Raw genomic sequence first — 14719 nt, 5'->3', positions numbered from 1 at the left:
ATAATAGTAAGAAAACATGATGCAAAATGGACGTATCAACTCCCCCAAGCTTAGACCTCGCTTGTCCTCAAGCGAAAACCGAAATCGAAAAACATGTCCACATGCTTTGAGAGAGAGGTGTCGATAAAAACAAAATACGGACATAGAAGCATCATGTTGATTATTATAACAACAACAAAATTAAACATAGGACTTTTATCATAGAACTTTTATCATATACTTCTCATGAATAAGTAATAGTTCATCACACAATCGAAGTATAAAGCAAAAACTCTATTAGAAAACAACAAACTACGTTCTCAGTCAACTTTGCAACTACAATTCATCATCTTTTCAGGAAGGGTCACGTATCGGAGCCGTTAGGCAAGTCCACATACTCAACCATCATATAGTCTTCTATGATTGCTAACACTCACCTCGTACCCATGAGTAAAACGTTTCAACCGGACACATACAAAGATAGGGGCTTATAGTTTCGCCTCCCAACATACTCACCTCAAGGGTGATGTCAAAAATAATAACTCATGCTATCTATATTCAACTGGACAGATGTGCCTAGATCTTTCCTCACCACATGATGCTTGACAAAGGAGAAAAATAAAAGGAATAGAAGGAAAACTTTGACTCTTTGCATAAAAGTAAATACATAAAAGTAAAAGATAGGCCCTTCGTAGAGGGAAGCAGAGGTTGCCATGCGCTTATTTGTTTGTATGCTCAATCCTTTAGTGCAAAAGAACGTCACGTTGTATTGCCCCTTAAGATGACAACCTTTATTATGCAGCTATCGCTTTTATTCTTTGTCATCCAATTTCATACAATGCTCAATTTTCTCTTACACTAAATGATCTCACACTTTTAGAAGCAATTTTTATTGCCTTTTTGCACCGATGACAACTTACTTGAGGGATCTTACTAAAAATCCCTAGGTAGGTATGGTGGACACTTGAAAGTAAGATTTGGGTTTAAGGTTTTTTGGATGCACAATTAGTATCTCTACTTAGTGCGGAATTTTTGGCTAGCAAAGATAGGGGGCAAGCACCACATGTTGAAGGATCTATGACAATATGACTTCTATGTGAATATAAACAAACATAAACCATTAAGTTGTCTTCCTTGTCCAACATCAACAATTTTTGCATATAATATTTTGATGAGGGCTCAGAATCACAAAAGATATCTAGGATAGTATATTTATATGTGAATCTTCTCTTCCCTTATTAATTCTTTCATGAGTTGCATCATTAACTAATGCTATGTTTGTCAATATCTAATAAAATTTTCTACTTATACTTTTCCTTATGTGGTGCCATCACCTACCATAGGATTAGTATATAATCTTATTGATTTATTTCCTTTCTCTTATTTTATTTCCTTTCTCCTTCTCTTTCTTTATTTCTTCTCTTTTGTTTGCTACATGAAAGTAAAGAAAGCAAAAACTCAAACTAAACTTTATTATATAACTTGCACACGATTACGAGGATTGATCACTAAGCAAACTCTCAAAGAAGAAAGGATCAAACTAAACTTTTATTCATCTAATGCAAAAGATCGAACTAAAATAAGTAAAAGCAATAAGATAGTGGGATGATACAATACCGGGGCACCTCCCCAAGCTTGGCGGAAGCCAAGGGGAGTGCCCATACCCGATACTCAGTTCTCCTTTGGTGGTGAAGAAGATGGTGGTGGTGATGACAATTGTGCCTTCGGCTTTTTCATATTGTAGTTGAGGAGAGCAATATCCTCCTTTAAATCATCGACTTCCAACTCCAGCTTCAAGATCTTTTCACACAAATCCCCTTTGTTGGAGTTAGCATCTGTCACCTTGTTAGTGGGATTGACCACTTCCAACGGTGCGGTGGATAATTTAAGACCATCAAGGAAATTCTTAAGCATGCCTTTGACCTCAGTCATCATGGAGGTTTTCAATGTGTCCAAGGCCACATTGAACTCCTCTCGAGAGACCGAGGATCCCCCATCGGCCGTAGACAAAGTGGGACTCACACCGGGGCGCTCCTCCACCTCGTCTGTGGTGTCAACCATACTCTTCGGACGGCAAAGTCATTAATAAAGAGACGAGGCTCTGATACCAATTGAAAGGATCGATATGGTTAACTAGAGGGGGGTGAATAGGCAACTAACAATTTTTAGCTTTTCTTTACCAAATTAAACTTAGCATCAAAATAGGTTGTCTAGATATGCAACTAGGTGATCAACCTATATGATGCAACAACAACAAGCACACAAGCAAGCAAGGGATACAACACAATAAGCGTGCACAAGTAAAGGTAAGAGATAACCAAGAGTGGAGCTGGTGGAGATGAGGATGTGTTACCGAAGTTCCTTCTCTTTGAGAGGAAGTACGTCTCCGTTGGAGCGGTGTGGAGGCACAATGCTCCCCAAGAAGCCACTAGGGCCACCGTATTCTCCTCACGCCCTCACACAATGCGAGATGCCGTGATTCCACTATTGGTGCCCTTGGAGGCGGCGACCGAACCTTTACAAACAAGGTTGGGGAAATCTCCACAACTTAATTGGAGGCTCCCAACGACACCACGAAGCTTCGCCACAATGGAATATTGCTCCACGATGACCTCAACTGTCTAGGGTGCTCAAATACCAAAGAGTAACAAGATCCGCAAGGGATTAGTGGGGGGAATCAAATTTCTCTTGGTGGAAGTGTAGATCGGGGCCTTCTCAACCAATCCCTAGAAAATCAATAAGTTTGATTGGCTAGGGTGAGAGATTGGGTGAAAATGGAGCTTTGAGCAATAATGGAGCTTAGGGAGGGAAGAGGTGGTCTTCTTGGGGAAGAAGACCCCCTTTATATAGTGGGGGAAAATATCCAACCGTTACCCACCTCACTTAGCCCGCGAGACGCGGTACTACCGCACACGCTCGTGGTACTACCGCAAGGCGCTACGGTACTACTGCTTCTGGTTGCGGTACGACCGCTCGTGCAGTAGAAGCCAGATGAGGTCTTGTTGCACTAGGAAATGAGCGGTAGAACCACCGGAGCGGTACTACCGCGCGCCCCTGCGGTACTACCGCGGGACAGGGCTCTTGTAGCTGGAAAAGCACGGACTAAATAAATTACGTCCGTGACTACTTCCGCTGCGTTAAGGACTGTGCAAAAATCTGGCACGGTACTACCGCTCGCAGGGAGCGGTACTACCGCTCGCAGGGAGCGGTACTACGGCGTAGGGGCGGAAGTAAAATATTACTTCCGCGCCTACTTCCTCATGGCCAGCGTCAAGGCCAGATGCAGCGGTACTACCGCTGGTCCTTGCGGTACTACCGCGACCTTGAGCGGTACTACTGCTCCCTTGAGCAGTACTACCGCATGCCACAAACACTCTGGCATTTGAAAGCCATCATTCCGCAGAGACAATGATAAACGGACGGTGCTCCAATGAAGCGAAGGAAAGGTGGTGCAAAGGAACAGATGTGTACGTGTTGATTCCACCCTAACCTTTCCGATGCGGACCCCCTCTTAATAGTACGGCTTTCCTATGACTCAAATCCACCGAAAAGAAACATAGAGAACCGCCACCTTCGATAGGCTCCGAGGAGCACCGAATTGTTTTTCGGCATCCTGGGATTGGGAGTACCCAGACTTGTCTGCCTACAGCCCACGGCGTGGCTTTGTCGATGGCCCAGTATGGCCTAGCTTCAGCAATAACAACTCCAGACCCTCGCAAGGGGCCAAGACTCGCGAGGCGGACGACACCAAGAACTCCAGGGGGCGTCCTCACCAGGCTGGCTCCCGAGGAGCAGAGATATCTATGCAAGATGCACCTCATGAGGTTCATATGACGTGAGCCGTGACGACCAATGCCAGGCGGGCGCCAACGGGCGCAGTGTACCAGTTTCCTCTTTGGTGCTAAGGAGGCAAGCGCAGGCGCGGGGTCCCGAGGAATCAAGCAAAGTTTTCCATATCGGTGCAACAAGACCAAGACCGCCAGAACGGCGGGACGGAGGTCATCGTGGAGCCCACCGCGGTGTCACCACCAGAGGCTTTTGTAGGCGAAGACTACTTTTGTCAGGATAACTTGTACTAGTTGTTTCCCTTCAAATTTGGCCGTTGTAGGATCCCTTCCTACCTACATTTGGGAAGAGGACCAAGGCCACTATAAATAGGACTTAGCCACCACCATAGAGGGGGATCCAATTCCACCGAGACCGGACGGATCATTCAGATCATCCTCTCATCCACTGGCTCATCGAGCTCAAGAACACCTCATCTCCTGAGGTTGTTCAGCCACTGTACTAGTTCATCCTCAGCCCCTCGAGGCAATCCACCACAAAGCTGGAGTAGGGTATTACACCGCAAGGTGGCCCGAACCAGGATAAATTGTTGTGTCTCTTGTTCGTTGGGTTCGTCTAGCTAGGCCTTGGATTCGGTGAGCGGGCAGACTGGGGAGGACGAGTTCTTCGCATGCACCCCAGAGTTTGAACCTCTCAAGGGTCCGCGGAACCCTGAGTCCGACATTTGGCGCGCCAGGTAGGGGTGCGTCGAAGTTCCGTCTCTCCGTCCGCTCCGCTTCTCCGTCCACTTTGCCTCTCCATTCGGCCCGCATGGCAAGCACCGGTCCTCCGGCTAGATTGACGAGCGCGCACGGAGGCGCTATGGGCCTCCGGGTTTTCACCCCCGCCTTGCGACAGGTACAGTGGCCGCCCAAGTTCAGGCCGGAGATGCCGCCTCGCTACGACGGCGCAGCGGACCCGGCAGGTTTCCTCCATGTCTACGAGGAGGCTGTTTGGGCGGTCGGTGACGACGACAGGGTCATGGCCAACTGGTTTCCCATGGCCCTCACTGGCGTACCATGCGCCTGGCTGCTCAGCCTGACAGGATCTTATGTGGCCTCCTGGGAGGAGCTGTGCGGCCTCTTCATCACGCGCTTCGCGGCACCGGTGCCCCACACTGTCGCAGCCCTCCTCGGCGGTTCCTAGGCGCCGCCCTCGGACAGCCACGTCAAGCAGTTCTTCTGCCAGGTGGGCGCCTCCCGCGTGTAGCAGGGAGCTCCTCCGGGGTGGGCAGCGCCCAAGGCCGACCTCGCCTTCAACTCAAGGGACCACCCCGCGACCACCGCGGGCGTAGGTGCGCTCCCAATGCTTTGCACCCCCACCATCTGCCATGTGGCGGTGACCAAGACGCTCATCGACGGCGGGGATGGCCTCAACGTGCTCTCCGTGGAAGCTTTCGGCTTGCTTCACGTGCCGCACGGCCGGCTCCGCCCCACCAAGCCTTTCTTCGGAGTCGTCGATGGCTCCACCTGCCCCCTGGGGCAGATCCGCCTCCTTGTCACCTTTGGCACCCGCGACAACTACCGTACCAAGCTCATTGACTTCGACATCGCCCGCATCAGTCTCCCGTACAACGCCATCCTCGGGTACCCAGCCTTGGCCAAGTTCATGGCGGCCACTCACCCTGCATACAACCTCATGAAGATGCCGGGAAGCAGCGGCGTCCTCACCATGGCCGGAAACACCAAGGAGGCGCTGGCGGCTCTCAAGCTCGCCTTCAGGGCCGCGACAGCCACGCGGCCAGAAGCTGGAGGAGCCCCTGAGGTCCCGGGGGCTGCGCCGTCCAAAACGAAGCAGTTGTTCTCTCAAGATCGGGCTAAGACGAAGTAGGTACCGGTTGACAAGGATGGAGCGTCAGGAGCCACTTTCACCATAGGTGCCAATCTCGCCCCAGACCAAGAAGAGGCATTGGTGAACTTCATGTGCAAGAATAAGGAGTTATTCACCTGGGAGCCCAAACATCTAGTTGGGGTCCCGAGGGGGATAATCGAGCACCACCTGAAGGTGTGCCCTAACGTGCGCCCGGTGAAGAAGGCGTGGCGGCAGTCCACAAAGAAGCAGTCCTTCATCGTCCAGGAAACCCACAAACTGCAAGAAGCTGGTGTCATCCGCGAGGTGCGGTACTCGGAGTGGCTGGCGAACCCGGTCGTTGTCCCCAAGAAAGGCGGGAAGGAACACATGTGTGTCGATTTCACCAACCTTAACAAGGCATGCCCTCAAGATCCGTTCCCGCTCCCGCGCATTGATCAGATCGTCGACTCCACCGCCAAGTGCGACCTGCTGTGTTTTCTAGATGCCTTCTCAAGATTGCGGTACAGGATGTTGAGAAGACAGCCTTCTTGACCCCATGTTGGGTGTATTGCTGCACCTGCATGCCGTTCGGGCTGCATAACATTGGAGTAACCTTCCAGCGGCTGATGCACATCGCCCTTGGCCGGCAGCTCGGGGGGAACGCTGAGGCCTACGTCGACGACATCGTGGTAAAATCTTGGGAGGCAAGGACCCTCATCCAGGATCTGGAGGAAACGTTTGCCAGCCTGTGCAAGTTGGACCTGCGGCTCAACCCGGAGAAATGTGTGTTTGGTGTCCCCTCCGGTAAGTTGTTGGGTTTTCTTGTGTCGCACAGGGGAATCGAGGTGACCCCAGAGAAGGTCAACGCAATAGAAGAGATGATCCCACCACAGACTCTCAAGGAAATGCAAAAGCTGGCGGGCTGCGTGACCTCGCTGGGGTGCTTCATCTCCAAGCTGGGGGAGTGCGCCCTCCTGTTGTTCAAGCTAATGAAAAAGAAGGGTCCGTTCGAGAGGACTCCGGAGGCCGATGCCGCATTCCAAGACCTCAAGAGATACCTCACCAGCCCACCGATGATGGTGGCGCCGCGTCCACTCAAGCCCCTGGTGCTTTACCTGGCCGCCACGCCTCACTCAGCCAGCGCAGCGTTGGTGGCCGTCCGGGAGGAGCGCCAGTCCAAGGGCCTACCACACGGCGCTCCTGAGGCCATGGCAGCGCCAATAGAAGACCAAGCTCCCGAGTCCCCCCAGCCTCAGGAGGCCCCCCAGCCTGAGGAGGTCTCGGGCTCCACCAACACTCCCGCCCTCGTCGAGCACCCAGTGTACTTCGTCAGCACGGTACTGCGTGACACGCGGGCACGCTATCCCATGTCGCAGAAGCTCCTGCTCGCGCTCCTCGTCGCCTCACAGAAGCTGCGCCACTACTTCCAAGGCCACCCAATCAAGGTCATCTCAGCTTACCCACTTGAGAGGGTGCTCCGAAGCCCCAATGCTGCAGGGAGGGTCACCGAGTGGAACATCGAATTACAAGCATTCCAGCTAGAGTTCAGCACCACCAGGGTCATCAAGGGAGCCGCGCTCGCTGATTTCGTGGGGGAATGGACCGACGCTCTAGGGCCCGAAGCAGGCGAGGACCGGTCCCTCTCGCTAGGGAGCGAGGCACCAGACGGCTGGGTCATGCACTTTGACGGCGCCTTCGCACGTCAGGACGCGAGGGCTGGAGCCGTGCTCATCTTGCCCACTCAGGACAAACTCTACTACGTCGTGTAGCTCTGCTTCCAACACGGCGAAAAGGTCTCCAACAACATTGCGGAGTACGAAGGCTTGATTGCCGGTCTCAAGGCAGCGGCCACTTTGGGTGTAAAGCGCCTCACCATCAAGGGCGACTCCCATCTCCTCGTCAACTTCTCCAACAAAGTGTATGAACCAAAGGATGAGCACATGGAGGCATACCTGACGGAGGTATGCAAAATTGAGAAACAATTCTTGGGCCTAGAACTGCAGCACGTGCCTCGCAACACGAACAAGGAAGCCGACGATATCGCCAAGAGAGCGTCCAAGCGCCAGCCTCAGGAGCCCGGCATCTTTGAGGGGTGTCTCTTCAAGCCTTCAGCAACCCCTCCTGCTGCGGAGCCAACACTGCCTCAGGAGGAGCTCCCCCAGCACCAATCTCGGGGGCTCCTGCCTGCGGTCCGACCTTCGGGGCACGCCTGCTCCTCGCGCTCGAGCCTCGGGAGGGGTGCTGGACCGAAGAATTCAAGGCATACCTACTTCAAGGAATCCTGCTGGAGGAGGAAGACACGAAGCGCGTGGCTCGGCACGCCACCGCCTACTGCATTTGGGACGGTGAGTGTCGGGGATATACCCCGCGGTATGACCCGGCCGGAAGTATGACCCGGCTAGGACTTGTTATTTCATTGGTGACCCGGCAGTTTCTAAGCTGGCAGATTGTAAGCCGGCAGATTGTAGGCCGACAGATTGTAAGCCGGCAGATTGTAAGCCGATTGTAAGCCAGATCGTAAGCCAGATTGTAAGTCAGACTGTAAACTGGCAGTTAAGAAGCCCAAGACGTTAAGAAGCCCATGGTGAGAAGCCCATGGAGAGAAGCCTGTAAAGAGAAGTCAGAATAGTTTAAAGTCTTAATCCGAGTTGGACTCTACATGTAACCCGCCCCTTCAACTTATATAAGGAGGGGCAGGGGACCCCAAGAGGGACAGGTTGAATAATCTTAACGCTAGACACAACTAGGAGAGCCGGCGATACGGCAACTCCCTCATGAGCATAATGAGACATAGCCACAAACAGCATGTAGGGCTATTACCGGATGATGTTTCCTGGGGCCCAAAGCTGTCTAAATCCTTGTCTTGTGTGTTGATCCGCCTCACGTCTCTCATCCCGATCAACCCCTCTCAAGCTACCACATACATGCATTGGCCTCACAACTAAGTCCTCACACTAGGACATCTGCCGTGACAATTCCACGACAGTTGGCGCCCACCGTGGGGCTTGCGCACGATGGTGTTGAGTTCTTTGAGGGATCTCTCTCACGGATTGAGAAGCTCGTTATCAGTTGGACAAAGAAGAGTTCAAGAGATTAAGATTATGCCGGTTGCGCGTCGGATTTCCATCGAGGAGAAATGCCATAAGCCGGAGGAACATCATTCGCATGTGTTTTGTTAAAAGATCATGAAGAGGTTATTTTCGTGCGGCCCGGGGACCTAAACGTCGCCATCGTTCCTGGCCTGGGCGTTTTTTGCAGAATCAACAGAGACTCGCCAAAATAGATGCGTCCAATCTGAAGATAGACCAAAGTCAAGTCCAAAGAGTTGTTTCCAGTCAGAATCGGTAGACACGGCGGTTCATAGTTTAAAGCAAAAAGTTGAAAAGGGACCACTTTCCTCCCCTGAAGCAGAGAGTCCATCGGATCTTGAAACAAATGGAAAGAAAAGCCAGCTACCTCATCAAGTCCTGACCACGCCTTGGTTACTTCCATTGCCACAGCTCCGAGCGCGACCCGGGTTGATGTGTCCCCAGTGCAACCTCGACCCGCCGGTGCCTCGTTGACCACCTACCATTGTGCTGGCCGCCTCCACCTCCGTTGGCTCACCCCAATGGCCTAGCTTCACGTACAGCTTCAAAGTCGTCATCGTCTTGGTCGCCGATTGCCCCAGCTTATGCTCCAAACCGCCGTTCCAAGCTGCCAACGCCCAAAGCTCTGGCCACCTGCTGCCTCGAGACGCCTCGGCCTCGTGCTCGAGCCGCCGGACTCCTCCGTTACATCACCTTGCATCGGCTCCGGCCCTGCCGCTTCCAATGGTCGTGGCCTCTCTTCATTGGAATCGTCATCACCGCTTCTCCTCCCCTGCCGTGCTGAACTGCCCCGACACGAGCGGTGCGGCGCCTCTAGCACCATGGGTTGTTTCCGCCTCGCCTTGTCACCGCATCCCGACCGGTTTGTCGCGGCGCCTTTCCTCGCCGGGGGTCTCCTCGACGCCCGCGGCCTCGCCCAGAGCTCTTCCTCTGCTCTACTCTACGCGCGCGTGTACGTACAGCCGTCCGGCTCACCTCCGTTTCACCAGGGCCCTTTAATCCCTCGCTGTAAGCCGCCGCTGCCGCGACTCGCCGGACTCCATCATTGCTGATTGCGAGGCCTTGCCACAATCCACCGTACTGGCCTCTCACCTCTGTGTCGGTTTCTGCCTCTGCCTCATCCTCTGCTGCGAGATGGCCTCAAGCCACGGGCACCTCCAGAGCCGCCATGGCCCCGCGTGGCTCCGCCTGGCGCTTCTTTGTCGCGGCTGCCTCCGCGGGACGACTCCGCCTCTTCCCCGTCTGAGTCGCCACATCTGCTGACCTCTGCCGTGGAGTTGAGCCGGCCCTCAACCCGCCTTGGAATCTCACCTCCGAGGGGTCCTCGCCCTTGCCTTAAACCACCGGAGCCGTTGAGCCGCCATCTACTTCTGTCGAACTGGTATAGAGTCGACTCCGTTGCCAAGTTGCCAAATCACTACGGCCTTGAGACACCGGTCGCGCCGGCCTCGTCTCCACCGTCCGAACCACCTTCGTCGGCCGGTTGCCTCTGAGTTGGCTCCGTCCGGCCCTCCTCCGCACGACTCGACTCCGAGTCAAGCCCGCCGCGTTCCACCTCACCTCGAGCCACCGCCTCGTCTCTGCCTCTGCCACAGGCCTGCACCTCTAAGCCGCCATGGCCGCACTCCGTTTCTATATACAGTTAAGCCGGACCCGAATCCTTCACCCTGACGGTCACAACTGCTCGGCTCCATTGAGCCGCGGCCTCGTCACCAACTTTGCTTCAATTTGTCGACGCCGCAGTTTTGTTGTATGCCTCATCACCCGGAGCGGTCCATTGCCTGCGTCATGGACGCAACCTAGCCCTGAGCCGTCATCGACACGCCCCGGCCCAGAGCCGTCGTTGCCATCGCTGGTGCGACTTCGAAGCTGCTACCTCTTACAAACTTGCCAAGTCGTCTCCTGCGTCAGGATGAGCCGCCCTCGCAGCGACCCCGTACTACCTCAGCAGCAGGAGAGTCACCGAGGCCATGACCCGCCGGCGATCTCGTTGAACTGCCGCTGCGCTTCTGAGCCGCCAAAGCTCCTCTATTGCAGTGTGTTTTTCCTCACCTCTGTTGCGAGTCAACCCACCTGCCTCTGCCGCAGAACTGCCTTCGCCACACCGCTGTGAGCCGCCCCGAGCGTCACGAACCTGTCGCCACAAGCCACGCCGCTGCTCTGACCCACCAAAGTGACTTGCCGCGGCCCTGCCAAGCCGGCCTTCACCGTTGCCTCGTGGCTACCTCCGCCGTTCACACTTGCTGCTCTGAGCCGCTGATGCACCCTGGCCAAGTCCAAGTCGCCGCGTCGGCATGTCTGAGCTGCCTTTCAATTAAAGTCGTCGAGGCCATGACCCGCCGGCGCCCCCGCTGAACTGCCTCTGCGGTGGCCCTGCTGCCATCGAGCCGCCCGGTCACCCACGCCGCTGCTCCCTTCCCGTCCGTTTGCACTGAATGGAATAGCAGAAAAGAAAAGTCAACATGCACAAAGTGCTGGAAAAAAAGTAGGGGGCCAACATGACCCGGAGGGTCCCGTCTGAGCCACCCGGGTCCAAGTTCTATTACGAGCATACTTCAAGCCGCCGGCCACGGCTCTCGCTACTGTGACCTTATGCTAAATCACGCCCGGTCAGTTTTGTTCTGAGCCGCCATCTTCGCTGCGGTCATGAAATAGTAGCTCAATTGTCGTTGAAGTTACTAGAGGTGATCCACGGACGCGATTATGACTCGTCTGTCGTCTGGACGAATCAGGTGAAAGTTGTCCAATCAACTTTTATTAATACATTTTTCTTCTCTTCGAGAACAATTACTCTCATTTGTGTAATTTCTTATGCAGAATTCATCATTACAAAGGAGACCATCAAACTATGGCCCTTGCCTACACTGGGTGGATTAATGGACAGGGTCATTTATAACCCATCGAGATTCAACATATTCCAGCAATCCGTTGTTCAACTATATGTCGATTCATATCATGGTCAAGTATGGAGAGTCTCAAGCCAGCTCCTCGAGTTGTCTTAAGACTCGGGGGCTACAATGACACGACTCGGCCAGTTCAAGAACTCCGGGTCATTGGAGAGAAAAATAACCCGGCCCTAGAGGCTACTGCCCTATTGATGAAAAGTTAAAAGGCCATCAGAAAATTTCCGGCTTAAAAAAAGGATTCCGGTTCAAGGGAAATCTGTCTCCCACAAAGCTCTGAAGCTCTCAAATCCGGTTTAAAATTCTGGCTCAAGAAGAATATTATCTCTCGCAAAGTTCAAGTTCTCAAAAAAAAGGTTGCCAAAGAGAACATGCTGCCATGATGCGCGGTTCAAACATGGGTATCCTGCCTTATTGGCTCATCCAATGGTCACTTGGGGGCTTCCTGCTCATTGAGCATAGCCGTGAATATCCCTCTTGATCAGCTCAAACGCCACACTTCCAATGGTCACTTGGGGGCTTCCTGTTCAAACATAGGTGTATTCACCAAAGAGAACATAGTGTTACTACCCTCTTGACTGGGTTATCTTGTTCAAACATAGGTGTATTCACCAAAGAGGACATAACCCTTTTGGGTCATCCTGCCTATAGGTCAGCTGGTTCTCCATCAGGTAATCCTGATTGACCCACCGAACTCTTAACAGTCATATCTGAACTCGTTGAGGTTAAAAAGCTGGACTGTCATGTGAGGGCAAGATTTACAGATAGCGAGGATGAACCCAGGCTACTAAGCCACCTTCATTGAAACTTGGTTAAACCTGCCTATTTGCTCGATACTACTCCAACCTCGTGTACTCTCAATAAGTCATATCTGAACTTATCCAGGTTCAAACATCGATTGGGTCATGTGAGAGCCGGCTTACAGAAAGCGAGGATACTCCAGTGGCTATCATGCTAGTTTCATTGAAGTATTCTATTATCATGCACATACATCATCATACATTGCATCATCATTACATCATCATAGCATGCATGCATAGATATACTGGTTTATATTGCAGGAACCGGTTTTCAAACCAGGTTATATTATTCAAATCTTTAATAGCCAACATGGCTGGATTTTTATTATGGTTACCAATAACCAGTATTATGATTGAGGTTTTCAAAGTCGCTTCAGCACAATGGCTATTATTTTATCAATGGATATGATTTATTCTACAATGGAGGGAATAGTCCCGAGTCGCTGCAGGCTTACGACCCGACACTTGGGGGCTACATTATTCAAGTTGAGATTCATGAAATATGCAAGTCCCATGTCACTGCCAGCATGCACCATGGCACTTGGGGGCTAATGCAAAGTCATTTTTTGCTCACCTTATTGAAGACCCGACTCATCACATTGCAATGAGCCGGCCCTTGGGGGCTACCAATTGCTCCTGTTAAAAAATTCAAGGTACACAAGCCTTAATCCATTATATTGAAGGGTCCACTACTCGGTTGGTAGAGTACAAAGCTCTTAACCTTGTGGACGTGGGTTCGAGCCCCATGATGGGGGTTACATCATATGATGATATTTTCAATGAAGTATATATATAAAGTCCCAGGTCAGTATTATTTTACTGAGCCGGCCCTTGGGGGCTACACGTTGCTGTTCAAGTATACATGATCGTATTTACAAAGTCCCTGCTCATTATTGTATAATGACCCGGTACTTGGGGGCTACACTGGTTGAAGTTTTTATGGGCATCAGGATATTACAAGTCCCAGGTTGCTGCAAGCATGACAACCCGGCACTTGGGGGCTACACATGTGGAATGTCCACTTTTTGACTAGTGACTGAGATGAACAACTGGGATTTCTTCAAGGTTGCAACATTTATATTGAAGCAAGTCTTAAGCTGTTACTACGCTCCCTTCTTAAGACTTGGGGGCTACAAGTGATATGCATAGAAGGAAGTTCTACATCTTCAAGCCAGCTGAAAATCAGATGAGTATTTCAAGGCCAATATTTTTGTTAAGCATTGGGAGCTGAATCAAATGAATTATTCTTCACAATAATTTCTGTGAGAAGCCAACGTCAGCAAATTGATTATGAGGCTGGCCTATTGACCTGGATTTTCTAGAAGAAGGAAATGACAAGGACTTAAGGATGTTCAGGTGCCGGCTTACAAGAATTTTTAACCCGGAGCACAATCTGTCAAATTTGTTCTTGTGTTTGTTTACAAGATCAGTTTAACATGGATAAATCCAAATTAAACTGGGGGCTAATGTCGGGGATATACCCCCGCGGTATGACCCGGTCGGAAGTATGACCCGGCAAGGACTTCATATTTCATTGGTGACCCGGCAATTTGTAAGCTGGCAGATTGTAAGCCGGCAGATTATAAGCCAGATCGTAAGCCAGATTGTAAGTCAGACTGTAAGCTGGCAGTTAAGAAGCCCAAGACGTTAAGAAGCCCATGGTGAGAAGCCCATGGAGAGAAGCCTGTAAAGAGAAGTCAGAATAGTTTAAAGTCTTAATCCGAGTTGGACTCTACATGTAACCCGCCCCTTCAACTTATATAAGGAGGGGCACCCAAGAGGGACAGGTTGAATAATCTTAAGGCTAGACACAACTAGGAGAGCCGGTGATACGGCAACTCCCTCATGAGCATAATGAGACATAGCCACAAACAGCATGTAGGGCTATTACCAGATGATGTTTCCCGGGGCCCGAAGCTGTCTAAATCCTTGTCTTGTATGTTGATCCGCCTCGCGTCTCTCATCCTGATCAACCCCTCTCAAGCTACCACATAGATGCGTTAGCCTCATGACTAAGTCCTCACACTAGGACATCTGCTGTGACAATTCCGCGACAGTGAGCTTTACCCAAAATGACCAAACGATGTTTCCTTGCGATGCATCTCCGGGATCAAGGGCGTGAGCTGCTAACCGACATACACGGCGGAGACTGCGGGCATCACTCATCATCGCGCACCCTAGTGGGCAAGGCGTTCCGCAGTGGATTCTACTGGCCCACGGCGCTCAACGACGCTACCAAGCTAGTGAGATCCTGTGAAGCCTGCCAGTTCCATGCCAAGAAAATCCACCAGCCTGCTCAGGGCCTCCAGACCATCCCACTCTCGTGGCCGTT

At 51.8% G+C, this 14719-nt stretch overlaps 1 protein-coding gene across 1 annotated transcript; it reads left to right on the top strand.

Moving 5' to 3' along the window:
• Positions 1 to 5724: 5724 nt before the first annotated feature.
• Positions 5725 to 7364, top strand: LOC141027862 (uncharacterized). The gene is made up of 4 exons (XM_073505406.1): positions 5725 to 5949; positions 6123 to 6455; positions 6552 to 6932; positions 7041 to 7364. Exons 1-4 carry the CDS (start codon positions 5725 to 5727, stop codon positions 7362 to 7364), a joined length of 1263 nt encoding a protein of 420 aa, XP_073361507.1.
• The last annotated feature ends 7355 nt before the right edge of the window (positions 7365 to 14719 follow it).

This window comes from Aegilops tauschii, chromosome 1 (assembly GCF_002575655.3).
Source record: "Aegilops tauschii subsp. strangulata cultivar AL8/78 chromosome 1, Aet v6.0, whole genome shotgun sequence".
In the NCBI taxonomy this organism is placed as follows: Eukaryota; Viridiplantae; Streptophyta; class Magnoliopsida; order Poales; family Poaceae; genus Aegilops; species Aegilops tauschii.
Note: the sequence above shows the minus strand (reverse complement) of the source record. Positions and strands in the feature narration are given on the sequence as shown.